General features: G+C 44.1%; 1 protein-coding gene across 9 annotated transcripts in view; it reads right to left on the bottom strand.

Annotated features, from left to right (window-relative positions):
- The window catches only part of GRAMD1B (GRAM domain containing 1B), a 102,201-nt gene that overhangs the window by 68,031 nt on the left and 11,912 nt on the right, over positions 1–22,258 (bottom strand). For 8 of the 9 annotated variants that reach the window (XM_037409728.1, XM_037409729.1, XM_037409731.1 and 5 more), the window contains exon 2: positions 18,986–19,063. In XM_037409728.1, coding sequence (XP_037265625.1) covers positions 18,986–19,063 — 78 coding nt within the window. Of the gene's footprint in view, positions 1–2,323; positions 2,348–18,985; positions 19,064–22,258 lie in introns of those variants that run through there. The other variant, XM_037409741.1, reaches the window with a different exon arrangement.

Genomic DNA, 22,258 nt, shown 5'->3' with positions numbered 1-22,258 from the left:
GTCTCCAATTCCATCAACAGTTCTGAAAAGCTTCAGCATGAGGATGACTGATTACCCTGAGATCAACACCACAGACTGCAAAATAGTAAAAGCTGCACTCTATTTTCAGTGTGCTAAATACAGGGCCATTCTTTGGCACATCAGGAAATGCCACTTCTTGAGATACCCTGAAAGGTGCCCCAGCAGAAAAGGAAGCAACAGTGCAACACAATGGAGGGAGAGCAGCCATGGAAGTAACATCCTGGTATTACATCCCATGGCCACTTTTGGCATCATCTCAGGCTGAGAAAATAAATCTGTTAAACCTTCTCAGAAGTTTGCTGCTAGCTCAGGCTAACCCTAACAGAAGTAAAATGAATAGCATCCCTTGGAGGCACCAAAGCAACCATAGCAGGGGTAACTAACCCAAAGTCAGAAAAGAAAAACAGACCATGGAAGAACATTTGGGTTTCAGCAAAGAACAGGGGACTAAACATCAGCACTTGCCATGGTGTAAGGCCAAATAAACCTGTACATGTTACAGTAATATTTACATCGTAACTAATTTTGAAGATATATCCATTTTAGAACGTTCAAACTAGACTAAATTTTTCACTCAAGATACTTTCCTGAAAAGATAATTAGGTTTCCCATACATTCACACTAAAATGCTGCTTCAACACTGTAGATCATGTTTTCCTGCAATTAAAACCAAGAAACTACAAAAAACAGGTACAGACAAAAAGAGTTAAGGTGATTTTGTTGGTTTTGTTTTTGAAAATGTGTTTTTCAACACAGAAAAGCTAGAGTCCACCAAAATGCCACAACAGCTATAACTGAAATAGTGTCATTTACAGTTGACTCCAATGCCAGTGGCCCTTCAGCATTCCCAGTGGTGATTTTTTTTTTTTCAAGCGCTACAGCTGTTAAGCGGGTTTGCAGTGACAAGCAGTTGAAACTTGAGCAAACCCGGTAGTGAGGATGATTTCCTCTTTATAGAGCAACATTTAGCCAGAAGTAATTCATACGATTTATTGACCGACACTACATTCTCAAAACCTGCACTGACATGCAACCCAGTTCCAGGGCAAAACAGGGCAGCTGTTCACCACCATTCACCCAGGCTTCTGGGAAGTGGAACTGGAAAGTATACAGTGTTTAGCAGAAACAACTGTGAGAAGGAAAAACTCACACTCCACTTGAATTCTAGCAGATATGTAAGAATAATCTGTTAGCACCACAGGGGCTGGGTTTTTTTTAAATCACAGACTCCTACCCCCAGGTAGAACAGTTACCTCCTGGAACGCAGCGTGCCATATTGCCATGCTAGAGCATCCAGTTCAGTGCAAGCTCAAAAGCTGGAGTTTTATAACTACTAATGCTATTTCCCACTCTTTGCAAGCCATGGCTCTTTTCAACCATGCTTAATTTCAGACCCTGCTGAGGTAAAAGCACAAGATACACTTTGCAGACACATCGCCTGCACTTTACGAGGGTTCTGATGCCAAGGGAAGTCACACTGGTGGCAGGCTCGTGCTAGAACACAAACAGTTTGCTATGAAGACGTGATCAGCGGTCCCTGCCAGGAGATACAACCATTCAATGGTGAGGGAGTCTCGGGCCTCCCAGGTCCCACCAAACCATGCTGAAGCCATTGCTACCGCACGAGTCTATCTGGATCCATCTACAGTTCCATTCCCACAGATTTCCAGCCCGCCAGCCCCCAGGAAAGCAGAGCCTACAACCCGGTAAAAGCAAGCAGCAGCACAGGCAACAGAGAAACCTCGCAGAAAAGGGCGGATGCATCTCTAAGCTTGAATTATTTTCTCACTCGGCACTCCCCCGAGATCCTTTCCAAAAAAAAAAAAAAAAAAAAAAAAAAAAAAAAAAAAAAAAAAAAAAAAAGGAACGAAGCTGCCAAAAGGCATTTCTCCTCGCACAACATTGCCCAGGAGCGGGAAGCCTGCCCCTAAAGCACCCTCTACCGTCAGTCATACAGCACCAAAGCCGGCTCCTGCCAGCACCCCGGCTCCCCCCCACCCCCCCCGCCCCCCGCACCTCCAAACCGCCACCGAGAGCAATGCAGTCCCCCTTCCCTCGCCCACCCACCCCCGACCTTCCCTAGAGCATCAACAGCCCAAGGTTTTCCCAAACCTTCCCAAAAAAGCAACACAGAGACTGTGGCCATGACCTAAGTTCCTCCCGCAACCTAAATCCCACCATCAACCCCAGCACTAGTACCACTCCCAGCATCAGGAGAAAGTAAAAAGGTTGACAGACAAAATAAGAAGTTGCCAAGCGAAACCACTTACGCACAGTGAGGCCGGCAGCATTTCCATCCTACCTTTGCTGTCGCCATATCAGACGTCTCCATGTTTTCTGCTTGGCCTATTAGTAAACAAGAGTGTTGAAGGAGAAGGGAGGAAAGAGAAAGGGAAAGTCAAAAGAGGATGAAGAAGAAGAGAAACAACTTGACAGGAGGCTGAGAACAATAAAGTCATCACTTCGGAGCTAGTCCCGAGCTTTCCCTCCTGACCCCAGAGACAGGCAGATAAAGCATCTCAAGCAGGTTGTCCCAGCTGGAATCTGGCACAGGACCCAAGTCATTGCCACCCCCTACACACTTCTCCCCCCTGCCACCACCCAAAAGTCTAGTAAGATGCTGAGTAACAGAGAGGACCCTCTGCCCAGCTTCCTGCTGAAGTCTGTAGGAGCAAGCAAGCAACCCATCTTCTGGACATGCTGCTCTTTCTCCCTCTTGCTTTATGGAAAGGGAGAGTGACACAACCAACCCCCCAGACAGGTACGTCAGGAATCGGGGAAAAGAAAGAAATCAAGTGGGTTCTGGGCAGTGCACAGGTACAGGAGGGATGATCAGACAAGAGGAGGATGGAAGTAGGGGAAGAAGAGGCAGCTTCTAAAAGGAAAGTGAAAGGGGTCAGCCACATGGGTAGGGAAGCAATGGTGCAAATTAAGCATACCAGAGACAGACCGTTTAAAAAGATTTACACGTGCAGAGAAAAATGCAAGGTGGAGGCTAGTCATCTGCACCCTACTGAGCACACTCACCTCAGAGTAACCCTCAGAAATGATTGGGCCTAAACTAGGAACTCTTTGGTGCTGCCTCTCAGCTCAGACTGAAAATACCAAATCATCATCTAAGGCAAAATCTGTCCCAGCATCAAAAGCCATCGGTAGCGGCGGCCTCCTGGCTGGGGCCAGCCCTGATTGGCGGCGCACGGTGACTTCATGCCGCCCCATTCATCACCCAGCTTCTCCCTCCCCGTCCTGCAGGCTCCTCCTGGCCTACTTTACTACACTAAATCAGTCTGGAGCCTATTAGCCAGCCCAGGAACCGCTGTACGCAACTCCTCAGAGCGCCCTGGCACCGGCAAACCAGGCTGACTGGAGCAATCCTGGCTGGGAGGGAGGGAGGGAGGGAGGAAAAACACCGCAGAGCTCAGTCAAATTAAGAGCCTCTGAGGGCTGGAAACATCACTGCTTGAAAGTGCTTATTCATACAACAGTGCAGCAGGCTGCGCTCAGGCACACAGCAGGCACCACAGCATAGTACACAAAGACCAGGGGCGCTGGCAAATCATTTACAATACACTGAACAGTTCACATACATTGAAAGGCAGCTACGTAGTCTCTGCAAAACCAAACCACTACACCTTGTGCACAGGTATACACCCCCCACACACACAGAGCAGACCCTGTGGGTTTTAATATACTGTTTTGCAGTCCTGCCATCAATGTGCACTGGAATACATAACGCAGATGTCACTGTTGTGCAGATGTGCAGTGTAAACAGTAAAGGGGGCCCAGCGATCCAGAGACAAACAACAGTACTTGGCACTCAACCCACCTCTAAAAAGGACCATCACAGAGAACACTCCCACCCAGTCCCGTCCTGGCATACAGGAGATGTATGTTTCAGGTATGTGTTTCTGTTGTGATGCATTCATGCAGCCACCTGCTTACACAAATCAAGGCTGACACACTTAACTTTTTATTTAGTATATTCAAATATACCAGCCTCATGCTCATCAGGGACATAAAACCCATCTTATAAGCACACCTTTTTCAGTCTCCATCCCAAGCACTGCTGTGGATATAACGGAGCTTCCACATACCTGATCCTATGCCACACAAGAAGACTATCATACCCCCTGAGTTAGTTACACTTACTAGGATGAGGGTTGTCATCCTTGTTGCACACTAGATGGATTTCCAAATACCTCCTACACTATAACGTTGATTTCGGTAGTCCAGAAAGAAACTGTAAGATATTCAGTGCAGACAGAGATGGATAAAGAGCAAATGTACACACTGTGGACAATCTACCTGCCAACTCCTCTTTTATGGAGCCACCAAATTCCCTTAACACAGCCTACTTGTGTAGCATTTTCCTACAAGTATTCATAGCAGGGGGTGGTGGTGGTGGTGGAAGCCCCAACAGCTTCATGACAGATTTTCAGCAAATCTTAAGCTGAAAAACCAGTAAAGCCTGACTTTGCAATTCAGAAAAAGTTGAATTTCCATGTTGCAGTCTCTTCACAGCAGAGGCTATCTGTAGTTCCAGCAGGGTGCAATAGCTCATGAACTTAGGAGCAAACAGGAAACATCTCCTGAGGAAGTCCACTTTTCCGAAGGGAACAACCCACTGTGACATACTTGAGGTCTGGCTTGGAGTTTGAAATTCTATAAATAGCTACAGCAATAGTCACATTAGGTCAGGGTTTGAGCTTGTCATTGCCTCCAAAAAGATACCTTACAAACTAGAAAGCATTGCTTGTTAAAAGCACTACCCAAAAATGTCACTGCCCCTTCAAATAGTCACACACTGTCACAACTCACAGCCGTTGGGGTGTCCTCCGTCTAGATACATTGTTGTGGCTTTACTACAACATTACAGTTCTAGCTTCACACTAACCAGAGCAGACTCACCTCTGAAAGATTCATGATAACTGAAAAATTTACTTACTCAAGTACCCATGCAGTGGGAACAGGGTGCTCAGAAGGCTCAGACAGATTAGTTAACTAGAAAAGGTACGTGACCTGCAGGCACAAAACGCAACATGCTACCTGCGAGGCACCACTTCAGCTGTTTGATTCTCCCATATGACAAGAACAAAAAGCCTACAGGCGTCGGGCAAGCAGTAAAAAAAAAAAACAAACAAAAAACCCACAAGCAAAAAAACCAATCCCTGTGCCTCTGTGAAACATACGTGCAAAGCAAAACTTATTAGTAACTGAACTAGTGGGAGTGAAAACTGGAAGCAACTCGGGGAACTTCATGGGGAGAGAGAAAGAACTGCTACAAATAATGCCAGCAAGTAAGGAAGAGATAGTTCAACTGTTATGGACCTTCATGTACAGATGGCCAGGAAGGTGTGCCAGATGGACAAACTCCTGAATCCTTTCTGAAGTCAGCAATGTTCTGGAGCTCTACAGCCTCTCCTGTCAGAGAAAATCATATGAAATCACACCACCTGCAAGCTAGGGCACACCTCCATTTCCCCAGGAAAAAAAAAAAAAAAAAAAAACCAAAACCAAAAACACACACACCAAAAAAAGAAACCAAACCACTCAGGAGGGACTCCCTCTTTGCTGCAGCAGCTGGGAAGTCACATGAGACTTCATTTCCAGAAAAAAAAAATGCATTTCAGAATCTTGGCATCATGGGAGCTGTAGTCACACTGTACAGAACGAAGTGCTTGTAGTAACCCATTTCTTTCTAAGCTATGTGAATGCAGTGCTTGTCACAGCATGCAAGTTAGAACTTGGGGTCTTGGGAGAACAAAATAGACCAGCATCACAGCAGAGAAGCAGTATCTCCAAGCAGCCTGGAAGAAGAGAAAGGAGAGAAGCTCCTCTCCGTCAAAAGGTGAAGAAAAATAATGCCCTATTAGAGGCTCTGGGGAGCAAGAATACTATTGTGTAAGGAGAAAGAGGGTCAGTGTCAGGAAGGTGGAGAAACTGGGATGATTCAGATTGTTACTGCTTCTTTCTTGAAAAGTATTATAACAGAAGAAGGCTGCTGCTTTCACAGTCTTTTGGCTCTTTTTGCTCTCATTGTCTTGCATGTTTGAACTTTTAACCTTCCATTTGCTAGAGATGGTGCAATCATCTCACTCCCCCCCCAAAGAAAAAAAAAAAAAAAAAAAAAAAGAGAGACTCATCATTCACTCTGAAAAGGGGCAAGCTAACAGAAAACTTCATGACTCATGGCATGCTTCATAGACAAATTCCTCCTTGGTTTGAAATCATCAGGAAATGAAAAGCCATCTTCTAATTTTTACCTTCCTTCGTAAATAGCTGGCAGCCACCAGCAAAAAGGCAGCAAGACTTTATTACCTTGAGCTGAAATATTATGGCCCGATCATCTCCCTTTTCATTTAGGTCAAGATATTCTAAAATAACTGATGGCATGAAATAAGTCACATCACACCATAGCCCAACACCTTAACAGAACAAGATTTTCACTCGGGATAATGCTGAACATCTGGTCTCTCAAAATCAGAGTACTTCAAAGTGCCTAACAGCCAAGACACTTAGGATCCTTTGTAAATTAGGAGCCTTTTAAGTGTATCAAGCTGATTCTTTATATGGAGTCCAATAGCTTTCATTCTTTGGGCTGGCACTGCCTCAGGATAATCTGTACACACATGTAGGTAGCACACCAGAGAAACAAAGCCCGTGTACACATCTGGACCCATGGGGTGTATAATGCAACATCCTATCCCAAGCAAAAACCTAGTCTCGCATGTTTTAGATAAACAGGCCAAAACCTTGTAGCAAGAACATACAGCACAATATTTTGGCTTAAAGAATAAAAACCTTAGAGGAATGACTGCAAATTCATGAGAGGAAGAGAAAGGCCCTGGATCCTTCATTTCTGAAACCTGAGACAGAAGAAAGCAGCTAAAGCAGAGGCTCAAGACCCACTTCTTAAACACAAGCTTCCAGTTCGCAGAGAAGCATTTCGCATCAGCAGTGAAAGCCTCCCACAGTCTGAGTCACTCACTACCTCTTGCATGTTCAAGGGGTCTTCCAGTAGCAGTGGCATCACCAACAGGGTAGAGCAAAGGATGGCAGCCTGCATATAGGAATACAATACACAGAGAATGCCTGTTTCTCCCACACTGTCACATACCAGAGTTACACTTCATTGGGGAACCCAGAATAAAGATTCCTGAGGGGTCTGATACATGGCAGGCGCTGCACAAAGCAACAGCCTGCTCAAGCTCGCAAAAAGAAGTCTGAGCACTTACATGTCTGAGCCTGAAGCAAAGATTCTTCTCCAGAGTAGAGAAGTAATGAAATCTTACAGCGCTGGAAACTTAGTTAGACCCTTATGCCTCAAGCAGGCCTGTATTACATATAGTCTGCCATTTAAACAAGAAGGGGGTTGGGAGAGAGAACACACAACAGAGCATACTACAACCAAAGGTTTGTGCCAGGGTACTTATGCAGGAAGGGAAAACAAGCAGCAGATAAGGCTGAAGTCTTAGATCGAACTTGCAAGAGAACAGAAAAAAAAAAAAAAGCAGAGGGGCTCAGGGACAGACCTTATCTAGTACCATTGCAATGCCTGACCTTGTCAGGATGCATGGTGCGGGTGGGGAGACACATGCTGCCATCAGTGAAATGCACAACAAATACTCTGCAAAGACCAAGAAAGAAACTGATGGGAAAAACAAGGAAAGAGGAGAAGGAAAAGAAGAAACGCAGAGGTCAGTGAGCACTCACACGGTTACAGTCATCTGCAGAAATGGGGAAGCCTGTCCAAGTGCCAATGTGCTCCCCAGCAATCTGAGGAAGCGTCACTTCAGCAGCAAGGGAGCAAACACTGTTGAACTGAAAGAGGAGGGAATCCCAGCTTGGTCACACACGCACAGTAGTTTTGGGGAAAAAGCAGCACAGAGCGGTGACCTCAGAATCCACAGTGGAAAGATGTAATGCCACCATTGAGACAGTTCTAGGATGGCTTTTATTGCTATTGTTGTAGTCACTGCAGTTTGGCCCCCGAGGTAGGGAGCAGTGACTAGGCTGATGAGAAGGCAGAGCGCTATGGAGAGATCTCCAAAGAGCTTGATCTGCGCAAGAGGCACTGGTCTCCTTCCTCTGCTCTCAGATTTCTTCCACCACAGGCAATTCAGTTTTAAAGGCACAGCTGCCTTTTAAGTTTCTTCCTGATGTGCTGCTACTATGGAATAAGATGCAAAAACCCAAGAGAAATAAGAGTTATCTATTAAAAACAAAAAGAATTTGAGGTTAATAATTACCGGAATGAAATTCAAGGCCAGAATTAACCAACTGCCATTTTTCTTGCACTAGGCTGCCCAGTACCAGGTGGAAGCGTGTTAGCTTTTCCCAAGTCTCTGGAAACAGGGGGAGAAAAACTGGTTTGAGCATCAACATCACTACCAGTTTTCTTCTTCATGAGAAGCATGAGTGTCTAGCTCAGAAGAAAGCCAGAGCGTGGCTTGCAGAGGTAAAGTCCACAAAAGAATGTTCCAAGCTCAGCTGACCCTTTGCAAGTACTTTTTCTGCTCTTTGCCTTTTCCGCTAGGACTCTGATCCACCGGTAAATGGAGCAGCCTGAACAGCCCAGTCTGAGCTATCAGGTCACCGCAGGACCCTGTACGCTTTCTGCTTGATGATTAAGGTGCTGCCCCCACCCCCAGCCTTCTCCCACCAACAAACCAGCACCAATTAACACTTCCTCCCAGAGACACACAGATGAGCTTCTCTTACTGTGTCCAATGCTTTGCTCAGTGGAGTTAGAACCTCAGGGTGGACAGAAGGTATGTAAAAAGAGGCTGGTAAAATATAAAGTTACAGCATGGTCTTTGTAACTTTTTGTGTTACAAATGTAGGGTTTTTTTGTAAAATTTTTTTTTAAACTTTTTTGTAAAAATTTTGTTTTTTGTAAAAACCAAAATGTCTTTGTAACATTTAACTACCTCATACATTAAGTACCTACACTTTGTGCTCCGCATTTCCGAAGAGTCTTATTTCTTATGGTCATAGAATGCAACAAGAATTAAGTACGTACTTACCATCACCACATAATTCCCCCCTCCCCACCCAGTGTTGTTTCTACCTCTTAATTTTGTATTGCAACTCATTTTGAATGCTTGGTCTTACCCCATGTAGACAGACAACTAAAAACTGTAAAGATGCACGTATTTTCCAAGGTAACCATTACAAATACTTGCATACGCCAAAGAAATAACACTAAAAGTATGGAAGAGACCACGATACAGTGTTTATGCGCTGACTCTAAAGTTCAGGAAAAGCTGATTTGTTCAGCAACTCACATTGAGAGCACCCTGTACAACAGATAGTAGTTATCTTTTATAAGAGTAGGAGGATGTTTCAGCAAGCAAATCCAAAATAATTTGAATTCCCAATTCAGACAAGTGCCCTTAAGATTTTGGGGAAATTTTTCTGTCCCTGCAGAAAAGCAAGAAGAAATATCCCGCACTGAGCAGCTGGGTTTCAGAAACAGCTGATGACTGCACTGTAAACAAGGGCCTGTAAAGGTCTCTGTGAGGGCAGCAGCACATGCATTCCAAGCTGAAAAAAAAGCTATTCCCAGCTCCCCTTCCACCACTCATATAACCTGCCACAGTCTCAGGGGAAGCTGAGGCAGCAGCACGGGTCAGCAGCACTTTCTCCTCCAGCTGCAGTCTGAAGCTTAGGCAGAACGATCAGTCTCCCTCTGTGCATTCAGCTTCCCTAAGCAATCAGCTAGGAAGCCAGGGCTGTGAACAGCGATGCCAGCTCCGATTTAGATATAGTATGGTCCCAGACTCTCAGAAAATTGAGGTGGGAGAACTAAAAAAAAACAAACCTATAAAATATAAGCCTTCAGTTTCTGCCCTTCAACATATGCCAGTCCTGTCTGTCAGTTTATCGACTCAACAAGCGGGTTTTAACTTACTTATCCCTGCAATACTTCTCCCCACCTAGTCACTTGAGCACTTACCTTTTCTATGCCTGCTGCATTATCAAATAAGTCACTATAAATTAGATCTTACTCCATCTCATCTCCAGGATTGTTAGGTAGAGCTTGAAAGTTTTGAGCTCTTATTAACAATCAAGGCAGATTAGAGCTGTAGCAATTTAAGATTAGAGCTGTAGCAACTTATGTGGCTACTGCCTCGAGACATCTTTCTCACTCTGCTGCTTGAAATTAAACCCCAGCACTAAGGGTGGCAAGAGACACCAGGTACTCCTTACAGACACCATGACCAGCGACTCAGTCCGCCAACTTGAATAGTCAACAGTAGCACCAGCTGAGACACCGCCTGGTCCCCTCCTCAGCTTGGATGTCTGGCATCACATTTTAGCCTTTTATTGTTGATTATTAAATAGATACACAGGCCTCGCTTCCACCTCCCAGGCAGTATTCTTGTTGCAGCACAAGCAAACTAGCAGGCTGCAACAAGGCTTTACTGTTGGTCAGATTCTACTGTCTGTGCTGCATCTCCTTCCTCCAGAGGTCAGACCACACTGCTCCTCCTCCATCAAACACCCCCCCCCACCCATCCATCCTCAGGGCTATTTAACCATTTAGCAGGAACAAGCTACACCTGCACATCGTCCATGTCAATCAGCCCGCTGCCTCTGAGGCAAGGCCACAGCTGCATGTTATCAATGCTCATCAGCCCACTGCCTTCATTCCTCTACATATTCTGGAGAGCGAAATGTCTTCTTCAAACTGGCTTTTTGGCTCCAAAGCTCCACGAAGCAGCTAAAGGACAAGTTCTGTTATCTGCATTCTCCCGTACTGTATGTCTTCTCTATCAACTGACTGTTGGCTTAAATATACAGTTGCATCTAAGATCTTCTTTGGCTTCCACATAAATAGCACACCGGGTCCCAGACTATGACCAGGAATCCCAGGCACTGCTGTATACAAATATTACAAACAGATTTCGGTAACATGACAAAGTAGATTTGCAGGTATTTTGCCTGGGCAGGGGGCACAGAAGAGACCTGGCTGAAGACTGAAAATAACACAGAACTCCAGAATATTTGAGATATACATTTGATGTTTGCCCAGCTGTCTCCCTAAACACACACACACACACACACACCCCCCAAGGAAAAGGGGTTAGAAAGGAACCTGAAGAGCTGTACGCCATCCAATCGTGTTTTATTTTAACACCACCTATGGATTAGTGCACTGTATTAATCAGTCATACCACATAAGATGGAAACAAGGAACAATGTACTTTTAGAGCTTTTCTTCGCAGTGGGAGCACCAGGTGCATTCACGATGTGACTCATAGGTACATCTTGGTTTCTGATGATACCTCAGTTAAAATGTTCCCAAGCATGAAGAAAGGTAGATTTCTCTGACAGGAAGACAAAGAGGTATTGCCTACACAGTGCCCTTTTTGAGGAAACGTTGCACTGATTTCTAGCATCAGTTTGTTTCTACAAGTGCTGTCAAGAAGAGATCACTGGGTACAGTTAAAATTCCTAGATCCTTCAAGTTTGGAGCACATGCAATAAAATAGGAAGGACAGTTACAGTCCCTAGCTGTTTCTCAGGCCACACCCCAGCTTATGTTGGCATCCTCATCAAAAGGGATACGTTCTACACCTTGGGAAACGCTGGCCTAGAGCTTTTAAGTACAAGTCCGCAATACAGGTTCTACAGCAGTCACTCCCTGCATCACTGCATAAACCTGGCTACACACTAACAGAAATAAGCATCAGGCTCCCTAGAAAAACCCTCACTTCTCTGCATCTTTGAAACCTCCTAGCTCTGGCTGTGAGAGGCTGAGATCAGTTAAGTTCTCAGACTCTCCAACGGCTAATTTCATCGCAGGATTGAAGTTTTAGTGCTGCAACAGAAGACCACAATGGCGTTGTCTGTCTTTATTGATCTTCCCCGTTATTTGGGTCAACAACTGGACAGCTTTCAGACAATCTCAAGAGGCCCTAAAACAGGCTTAATGCCAATACATTCCCTCTCAGAATGCCCTCCTCCTTCTCCACATTTGGTACGAAGCGGAAGGAGGTGTAAGCAGAACAAATCTAAATTAGTCTTCTGAACAACCAGGCTCGCTCTCAACAGCCAGTTGGCATCTCACAGCAATGACTACTTGAAAAAAGCCTTGGGTAGAACATGCGAGCAGGCAAACAAAGTTGGAAGTGTGATACATTCTGCACCACAGCCACTGCGTGACTGCAGCGCTCCTTGGGGGATATGAGTTAGCCAAACCTGGGTACTTCTAAGCAGGTTAGTTACACCAGGAGACCCTGTCCAAGGAACACAGGGATATATCTTTGATTAGCTCACGCCAAACTATAGGTAACAGCATGCTCTTCAGCATCCAGTTGGTAGCCTCACTCCCTCAGACCTGCTGTTAGCAACTCCGGGAAGGCTCCGAGGCACAGTGAACGTTTTGTTGCAAGGTGACACCAAGCAAACTGCTCAGCAGCTGACAGCATACTGCACAAAAAAGCCTGCTAGCAAGGGCCAAGGAGGCTTACATACAGAACTGGAGACCTATGAAAGGGGATGGTTAATTATAATGCATCCCAGCCTCCTACCCCCTCCTCTGCCGCTTCTCCACATGCTTCAAGATAGCTGTGCTGCTGTATTATTCTGAGAATCACAGTGCTCCCGGAGGATACAGAGCTGATGGGGTGACCATTACTTAAGGTCTGCAAGTGAAGTGGAGTTACACAACAAACTTCTGCTCTTGGGAACAGGAAGGAAGGGTAAGGAGTCTGCCCAGTGTCTCAGATAAGGAGAAAGAGGGACATTAAAACGCCTCCTCACCTCCTCCTCATGTTCTCGAGCATCACGAGCTAGTGACGCAGCCATGTGAGGTCTGTCAGACCTCCTCTGCATTCAGTGATCTGAAAGGCACATTGGGGTTTATCTAGTCTTAACTAACACTAGCCCAGCAGAGACAGAACTGATCAGGCAATGGAGAAGCAAGATCCACATCTTGGTTTGTCCTGCTCTTACCATCCAGTGTTAAAGTCATGCCTTTTCTTGTGAAGTTATATTACTGATCTGTACGGGGGTTCTCCCACCACAAGCTCTGTCTCAGAGCTAACTTTTTAGAAGGGAAATAGACAGATATCATTTTGCCATGACAGCTTGAAAGAAAGGGCCAAATTCTAAGAATTACTTCTTTTTAGTGATGTTAGGAATTCACACAATCTGTTTTACTTATTGTCTGAACAAAACCTATCCACGATGTCAATGAAACTGTCTCATGAGTGGCAATCAGCTAATGCCCAGAGGTATGGTATTAAACTACATTACTACAGATACGTAAAATAACCCTGTTCTCAAGTTTGGTCTGAACTCTTCAAAGCTTCAGGCTCCCATGCACCGAGCAACCACCGCCACCAAGTACAGGAAGAGGCACAAGGAAGCCAGTTAATCCTGCAAGGTCTTCTCCTCATCTCTGGCCCCAGTAAGAAAGAGGAGAGAGATCTGTCCTTCCATACCCCTCACGGTCATGGCAGGGGGAACAACAGGGACTATGGCCCTTGCTTCAAATCTAAGTGCTCTCAACTCAGTCTCCTTAACATAGAAAGGGAACAGGAATGGAGGAAACTGCAAGCATAGCACAATTTTGATGAATCAAATCCAATACTGACTTTCTACAAAAAGAACAGCCTTACCTCCACTGACAGCAGAACATAGGCATACTATGCAATTAACAGCAGCCCATCTTCTAAAGAAAAAACAATGTTGGCATATGAGCAGATGACATTTCCATTCACAGTAACTCTACTGACAGTAGCCAATCTGGCATTCCAAGTGGAAGAGACCTGATCTTAAGCTGCTCTTGTCTTTTACAGCAGAGAACCTATCCTGGGGAAGCAGGAACAACCAGAAGGTGAGGGGAAAAAGGATACTAGCTCCAAATCTAAATATTAACCATCTTTCCTACGTGACAGATGAGACTTGTGCCATTCTGGGTTAACTTTCTATTTAATATTAAGTCAAACTGACTCAGAGTTTGAAGGTAGATGCAAATCCAGACTCACCCTAAGTTATTGCAAGAGCATCAAGGTTCTTTTCTAGGACCCTCTGAGAGCTCATCAGCCTCCAAGTCTTCTCCACAGCAAGGTCTTTAGCACCACTTTTGGAAGCCTCCCTAAAGATGATACATGAGGCGTCCATCCATGACTGATAAAAGCTATTCAGCTAAAGCTACTCAGCTATTTGACATACTACTATTAGGACCCTTCCTACCAAGGACTCAAAACTCGGGCATCCCTTACAGCTAGCACTGCTGGAAGGAGTAGTGAGCTAGTCTCCCCTGATCTTACACTCGTACTGGAAAGCAGCAGCTGGCTTCTACTTAGCCATCACCTTTAAAACAGTATCCACTCCCTTTTAGTCCAGAAAGCTTTTCTCCTTCATAAAGCAGGAGGCCAGTACTACGCTGCATGGGTTGGCATAGCTCAGGTGACAGAGATACTGCACTCTGCTCCTTGCAGAATCATCACATGCAGACACACAAACAGGTCCCTGGGCTCTGTTAGCCCCTACCCTCCCCTTCCAGGAACAGGCCCAGCATGCATGGCCACATTTTGCTCTCTGTTCTCACCAGTCTATCTTCAGCTGCCCTAAGCAATGGAAAAAAACCCTCCACTCTCCCTGAAGCCGCAGAGGTAGCAATCTTCGCTGTGCCTTAACTTGCAGGCGAGCAGGGCACAGTGTGTGTGTTAGCGCCAGCCTCTTTGTATCAAGGGGAAAGGGACACAGGCTAGGAAGATGCAGCATAAGCAAGCCCTGGGTACATAAATAAAATATGGAATTTACCCTGACCTCTTACACACACCCCAAGGATGTTGTTTTGGCACATTTCTAAAGTCTGACTTCTATGATCTTTATACAACTTCCTGGGAATCCAAGCAGCCAACAGATTTTCATAAACTTGTCTATTTCTTAAGATGTTCCCTAATCTCCTTGCAAGCTCTCTTTTGTGATTTTTGGTCCATTATTTGAGAAACCCTTATTAGCTTATGCAAAGGAAAACCAAGCCCTGCAGGCCTGGATCTAGTAGAATGAGGTACTGCACAGATTAAGAGCTTAATTAAGCTGCAGCCAAGATGTAGGACATCGCAAACTTGGAAATACCTTAACATACCTAACTGTTTTTCCCCATTTCCTCTATTTTGATATGATCTCTAATATAAGTTTTGATTTACATTTAATTTTTTTAGTTAACTATTTTTATATATCTCTTCTGAACTGCCACTCACTTTCCACCCCTCCATTTCTCCATAGCCAGATACTCTCCACCCCTGTATTTTCTATGCTCTCCTCTCCAACAGTCTGCCTCCTCCTTAGACTGAGTACGAGTCTAAGGGCTGATTTTTCCTCTAGTTCAGTAGCTTAACTTTTAATTAAAACATACTCTGCATCCTAAATTTGACGGCTACATCAGTGTCATGACAAAGAACAAGTCCTTGGATCAAGCAGAAGCAGGCTCATGAACTTGGACTTAATCTAGATGAAAGCTCAAGGCAATTCACACATAACCTTGTCTTGTTACAGTGATTACCGAGTCTGTTGCGTGCACACATCATCCCCAAATCTCTGGCTGTCTCCACCCCAACCGTACCTACTTTTGGAATCACTTTAAGTCAAGCTGCTATTGCGAGCACAATTATTTGGACACTCAGTAACTCAGTTCTGCGTGTCTTGGTACTTATAGAGTTGTGGTGTTTCAGCATCTGAGCAACTGTCACTTAACTCCCCACCTCTATTTCCCTGTAAGGCAAAAAAGAAATTCTCTGTATTTCATAAAGAGGAACATGAAACGACTCACCAAACTCACGCAGGCAATCGGAGAACAAGAAGCTGAGCCCTAAGTTCATACAAAACTGACTTGTGACACTTTCTAGCCTGTCCCACTAACTTCCCCCTTCTGTGGCTCTAAAAATACCTATAAAGCACAGAGTTACCCCAAATATAAAATAAATACCCCAAAATAAAATCTGTATAGGCTCCCTCCCAGCATAAACCAGGCACGTTAAACACACAACAACTTACATGACTTTGCGGAAGGAAAGCTTTTTCCTCAGAGAAGATACACACAGATGGCAGACCTGCTTCGCTGCTGTGCCGCAGGATGCCTTCTCAGGGTATGGGTTCTGGCCCATGGCAGTACTTGACAATGTACAGGCCACCAGCAGCACTCACACCTCAAGAAAAAGAATTGCTAGGGAGCACCGAATGCATCTGCCAGCAGCAGGACAAGATTCTCAGTCTTCTCTGAAAAGACTTGAGGGTCGGAGCATGGTCCTTGGAAATCTGTCACTGAAGTTAACTCCACTAGCAGCACCCCCAGTACCATCTTTTACAGTAAGAGCAGGGTAGAGTTCAGATCTCAGCTGTGCCTAGTCCAGATTTCAGCCATCCTCAGCTATGTATTCCTCTCCATTTTTTTTTTAATCTCAGAGTCACCTTAGCAATTCAGCATCCCTTTACTTTTGGCCAGAGTAGCTTCTTTCAGCACTTCCCCAGATGTACTGAGGTTGGTGCAGATCCTCATTTGCTCTCTGCTCTCATCCTCCAAGTGCAGCACACGCTGCTGTGATAACAAAGGCAGTGTGCCAACAGAAGGTACACCTTTCAGTATATGCCACATGGTTTCTTGCTTTCCCTTCTGCCCTACTCAGCTCAGCTTTTGTCACAGCTTACAGGACTGCTGAAACCCTGGGTGGCTGTGGTTTTGTTTGGCATTTTAAGTGGGTTTTTTGGTTGTGTTCTGTTTTGGTTTTCCCTTTTTTTTTTTTTTTTTAAAGAGCTGCTGTACAACATTCAATTGACCAAGTGATCAGAACTGCCTGTAGGTCTTTGTATCAGAAGCAGAAAATTCCCAACCTGTGGGTGGAGGACCTTTTGTTAGTGGTCGAAAATACCACTATAAGAGCAGTAAGACAGACCCTCCTCATTCAATTTTCACAAGTCCAGCAGACTCAAGATGCCTCAGAAAAAACCTTCAGCTTTGTTAATAGGAATAGTAAATAGCAAGCTCCCAGTGGTTTTGTTAGCCTGCTCACTAGTTCATGTCCAGCTTCACACCTTACATAAAACTCAAATAGCATACGAGTTATTTTCTGGTTAATTTTCTTAAGTCCATGCCACCAGGAAGGCTATACACCAGTGGAGCCTAATGTAATTGCATTAGCAAAGGAGGAAAAAAACCCGAAGTAGCAAAGGCAATTTGCTATCCCTCATATGGATCATTCTCGGATCAGTATCCTCCATGAAAACAAAAGTTACTTGCAATTAAATCCTGGCAGCAGCAACATTGCTGGTCCCCAATAAGAAAGGTCAGCAGGCTCAACATCACCCTGGCTCTGCATAAATAGGTCTGAGATCTGATTGTGCTGCACCTAAAACATGTCCCTTCCGGACAGGAAGGTATTCTTAGCACCAGTCTGAAGGCTCCAGTTTAGTTTACATCTGAAGCAGCCAACACTTCCAAATGATTCCTTTCTTGCTATACCCAGAAATCCCCCATCCAAGTATTAACTAATAGTGTTTAACCTGTGAAATCCCAGATCAAATGGTACAACAGCATGCACTACACAGAAGCAGCCCAGGTATGACTTAAGTACCCATCTGCTTTGCTGCCACATTCTTTGTTTCCTGGTTGCAAACACCACTCCCCGCTAGTCAATTATGCCAGGCTCCGCAGTACCAGAGAAATTGATAATTGAAGTGAAACATACGGAGGAGTGCTAATTCTGAGCCAAACTCTGTTGGGATATTAATTAGCTCTTCAGGTCAGGATGTTCTCTCAAGTGAGTCAGTTCCTCAGATGCCTACTCAGCTGCTACTCAGTCTTTTCAGTCCATTAGCCTTTGACATCCTAGCAGGGAATCTGAGTTCACTAAGCATTTGCCCTACTACAGTTAGTAAGAAAGAACACTGACCTCAGAGACAGCTTATGTGGAATAACTGAGTAACAGACCTGAAACAACCCTCTTCTGAGGGACCATGCCCAGACACAAGCATGCAGAGCGCAGGACACCACGTTCAGAGGCTTCTTGTAATCCACCACGCAGCAGCACGAAGGAATCTCAGCATAGGCCCTGCTGTGGGCTCACTCTAACCCTCAGTCACAAGATCAGCTGAGTAAAATGCAACATAACTCCACTGTGCAATGCAGTAACAAAATAATGGGTATTTCAGAAACCAAAGTCCAGGTGTAACACTGGATCCAAGGATGTTAGTAGGGAAAGAGGCCTGCAGGAGCAGGCCCAAGATAAAAAGCTGGAGGTAGCTCAGGGCTCATAGCTCATGCACAGAGCAGAAGAAAATGAAGCAGGTTAAGGCTCAAAAGATGAACTACAAGACACAGCAAAACTCTTAATCATATGGCTCCGAGCAAAGCAACAATAATAAATCATGCACACAAGCAAGAATTCATTTTTCAACAGCTTTTGTGCCAATGCTGCAATTTGAAGCAGCCATTAATCAACCTGAAGTACAAGAAACGTAAGTTTCTTCTGGAGCTTCATGGCAGTTCTCATCCAGCTGCCATACATGGGCTCTAGATACCTCAGGACTATCACAACATATCAGAAGTTAAATACAACGGTCAAGCTAAGGCTTGGCTCATCCTTGCTGAGGACAAGAACCACATACAAAATTTCACTTGTGTATTTTCAAGGATCAGAGTTGCTAATCATCAATACACAGCAAGTTTGATGAAGCTATCTACACCAGCTACAGTTTTGGGGAATGAGTCTCGAAAGAAAGCACAGGCTACTTCAGGAGTTATTTGTTCCACAACCTCTACTTTTAAATAGATGAAAAATGCATCTTTTTAGACATTGTAAGAATGGTGTAAGACCAATGTAAATCACTTTTCTTGCCACACAACTCTGAGAAATACAGGGAAAATAAACAAGGACCTGAGCTAGCCCAGGCCATTTAATTTCACCGAGTAGTTTACAGCAGTCACCCAATTCAGCCACAGACTTACCTGTCCTCGCGCATATGAGGGCTCAGGAATCGGGACGAGTCATCATCGTGGCTGCTTTGCTGGCTGCTCTGTTGGCTGCTGCAATATGAGATGGGAAAACAGAAGCAATTAGACAGATTCATGGAAGTCCCTATGAAAAACTCTGGTTTAAAGCCCAAGAAAGAAGAACACTTCGTACTTGGGGGCGCAAAGAGAGACCAACAGAAGACAGTAAGTTCATATATGACTTACAACAGGCATGACTGGTACGAAGCCTCTCAACCTCACTTCATGCCATTTTCCTAAGAACCTTCTGAAATACAGAAGTGACCTTACACATTGCCTATACACAGTGTTTCATCGTGCCATCCCAGAACAAGGTCTTACAGCTTAACATTCAAGTATCTAACTGCTGCTTGTTTATACACCCCCCCACTTCAGGCAGCAAAACAAAACAGCAGTTAAAGCAAACCCTTACTATGGATGAAGCGGCCAACACCAAACTCCTGGTGGAGAGCTGCATGCTGAGCCCACAAGATGTCACTCTCCCCCTTTAAATGGGTGTTGGGGGTGTGTGTGTGTGTGCGTGTGCAACGTTTTCACTCCTGCACATCTATTCTAACGAGTTCGTCTTGGTCCCTTCTACCAGCCTCCACCTGCTCCAGGGACTCATTAGTATTTCTGATTCTCATTCCTATAGCTTCATTTCTTTGCAATAACTTTCCTTCGCGCAGCAGATAGGTCTGATTCTGCCTGCAGGTAACAGACTGCAGCGCAGAGAGCAGATATCCCTGGGCTCGCTTTAATCTACTTCGTCTGGGTACCACTGGCTACGGAGTCATGGCAACACAGCTTTAGCACAAACTGCACAGTCCCACCTGGGACACTGGGTACACCTGCCTGAGCACACAGGCTGCACTAAAAGTGCTGTGCTTCACTACTGGTAGGACCTAAACTGCTCAAATAAAACTACTCAGGTATACACATGCACGCTTGCAATCACAGTTTCTACTGCACTGTACATAATTCTGCAACACCACATTGCCCAAAGGCACAAAAATACAAATGCAGTATCAAAAAGGATCAAATTGCATCTTTTCATTTTAAAAAGCAGTAATTCTCAGCCAGTGAAATCTATTTTGGGGGGAAAACCACAGTACTAAAACACTGCAATAGTATTTTTCTGTGAAGTCTACATGCTTGTTTTGGTTGTGTTTTTTTTTCACCTGGCCTGGACCTTTTTAACCACTACAAGGAGGATCCTGCCTGCTGGAAAAAAAACACACGCTTCTGCTATGCAAGAAGCATTCTCTTAACTTCTGTTTCCATGTCAGCAATACAGTCTTTCCCTCTTTAAATTAATTTCTAAAAAAAATTAACAGACATTTTTCTTCTCTAGACATACTCAATGTTCACACAAAGAAATTACAGCTATTCTTACCTACACCTGCTTACACTTTACAACTTAACTACAGAAAGGATACCTCAAGCAGTAACAAGTGTATTGACTTGAATAAATTAAGTCCCATACAAAAAAAAAAAAAAAAAAAGGATTACCATCACAGAATACTAACAGAGAAAATACTTGAAAAGATTTAGAAGTTTATGTATAATCTTGTCTTCATATTCAAAGGAATGACAAAACACAGCCAAGCAGGCAGGGAAGGAACTAGAACCAGCAAGCACCCCAGTGACAGATGAGAACTACACGCTCTGGTACTAAACAACATTCCTCCAGCAAATCCGTACAAGTAAATGGCTCTAACAAGCCCCCATGTTCACTTTTCAGGGATCTGAACCCTTCAGATTCTTGTCCTCCTCCCCACAAAGTATTAATTTATTTGTTTTCTTGCAAGACTGTTCATAAGTTTTAAGGTGAGCACATCACAATCCTTTAACATGACCATTTTTCTCTTTTCTTCTTAGAAAAAAATAAAAAAAAAAAAGGAGAGAAGTGGGAGGACTTTCTCTTCCCCCCTGAGATCAGAGTTTTTGCCAAAGACATTTGCAGTTTCCTCTGAAAAAAAGCCAATGATTCTTATTTTCAGCAGCCACCTTGATTCTGACCAGCTGCTTCTCTGAAATCTTCAAAGACTCCATCTTATTGAACGTGACATTTCTGAAAAACACAATAGCTGTCTTGGGGACCCACTTAGCATTTGAGAGACATCACACACACCTGGCACTGTCCACTTTTTACTGCCTGTTCAGAACGTGAAGCAAAAAACTGTTCCTTACTGTTAAGATAGAAAGGAGAGCAGGCTAAAGCTTATAGAAGAACAAAATCAGTATTTATGAAATCCTAAAAAAAAAAAGAAATTAAATTCACCTTTGATATTGGACGTACAAACTCACAAAACTCATGCAGCATTTATGACTTTCAGCTACAGAGTCCAAGTATGTGCATGGTGCAGAAGTCATAGGCATGCGTCTTGTGAGGACACATACACACGGTCCCACAGAGCATACTTTGCTTGTTCGACCATTCCACAGTGTATAGTTTTACCTTTTTTTTTTTTTTTTTTTGCAAAAGCCTCTCAGCAAGGGGACAGATATAATTTTCTCCTCCCATACCCACATACTTAGTCATTGTTTTCTTAAGTGCCTCACTGTAAAAAGGATAATCAGAGAACCAGAATTCAATATTGGCTTCAAGCTATATATCAACAGCTTGGTAAGAATAATATACTCCAAAAAGCAAAGAAACATCTTTCCTGTACTTCTGAGCTTAATTATAGCCCAGTGAACTAGTTTGGAAGGAGCACAAAAGGAACCATGCTTCCCCTCCTAATTCAAAGGATTTATCACCCTTTTGATATGAGAAAGCACGGCAGGGACTATTCCTATCATGTGTTTCTTCACAGAAAAACCCTCCCACAAAACTTTGCCATGTCAATTCAGATCAAATATAACAAAGCTTACCAAGGGTAGAATTCCCAGTATATCACAGTCCAACAATATAGCACCTGCAATGCTGGTAATCCAATGTGAAAGTTTGCTTTTGGACAGCTATACAAGATGAACCTTAGACCTTTTCATGCTCATCCATCCAGAGTTAAACTTATTCAGAAAGGCCTCCAAATCAAGGTTTAAAATTTAATGGAATCCAAATATTGCAACATACCACCTTATCCCCTTGTCACGAGTGAACACAAAGATTACAAGCAATGCAACTCAGACCAGGAGAGAGAAATTAGTTTCTACCCACTCATCTATTTGACAGTACTCAACATGAGCTATGTTTCATGATAAATGTTTTGTACAGAAGCTTCGCAAAAGTTTATGAGCTTTTCA

Source organism: Falco rusticolus, chromosome 16, assembly GCF_015220075.1.
Source record: "Falco rusticolus isolate bFalRus1 chromosome 16, bFalRus1.pri, whole genome shotgun sequence".
Classification (NCBI taxonomy): domain Eukaryota; kingdom Metazoa; phylum Chordata; class Aves; order Falconiformes; family Falconidae; genus Falco; species Falco rusticolus.
This window is presented reverse-complemented; position numbering and strand designations above follow the sequence as displayed.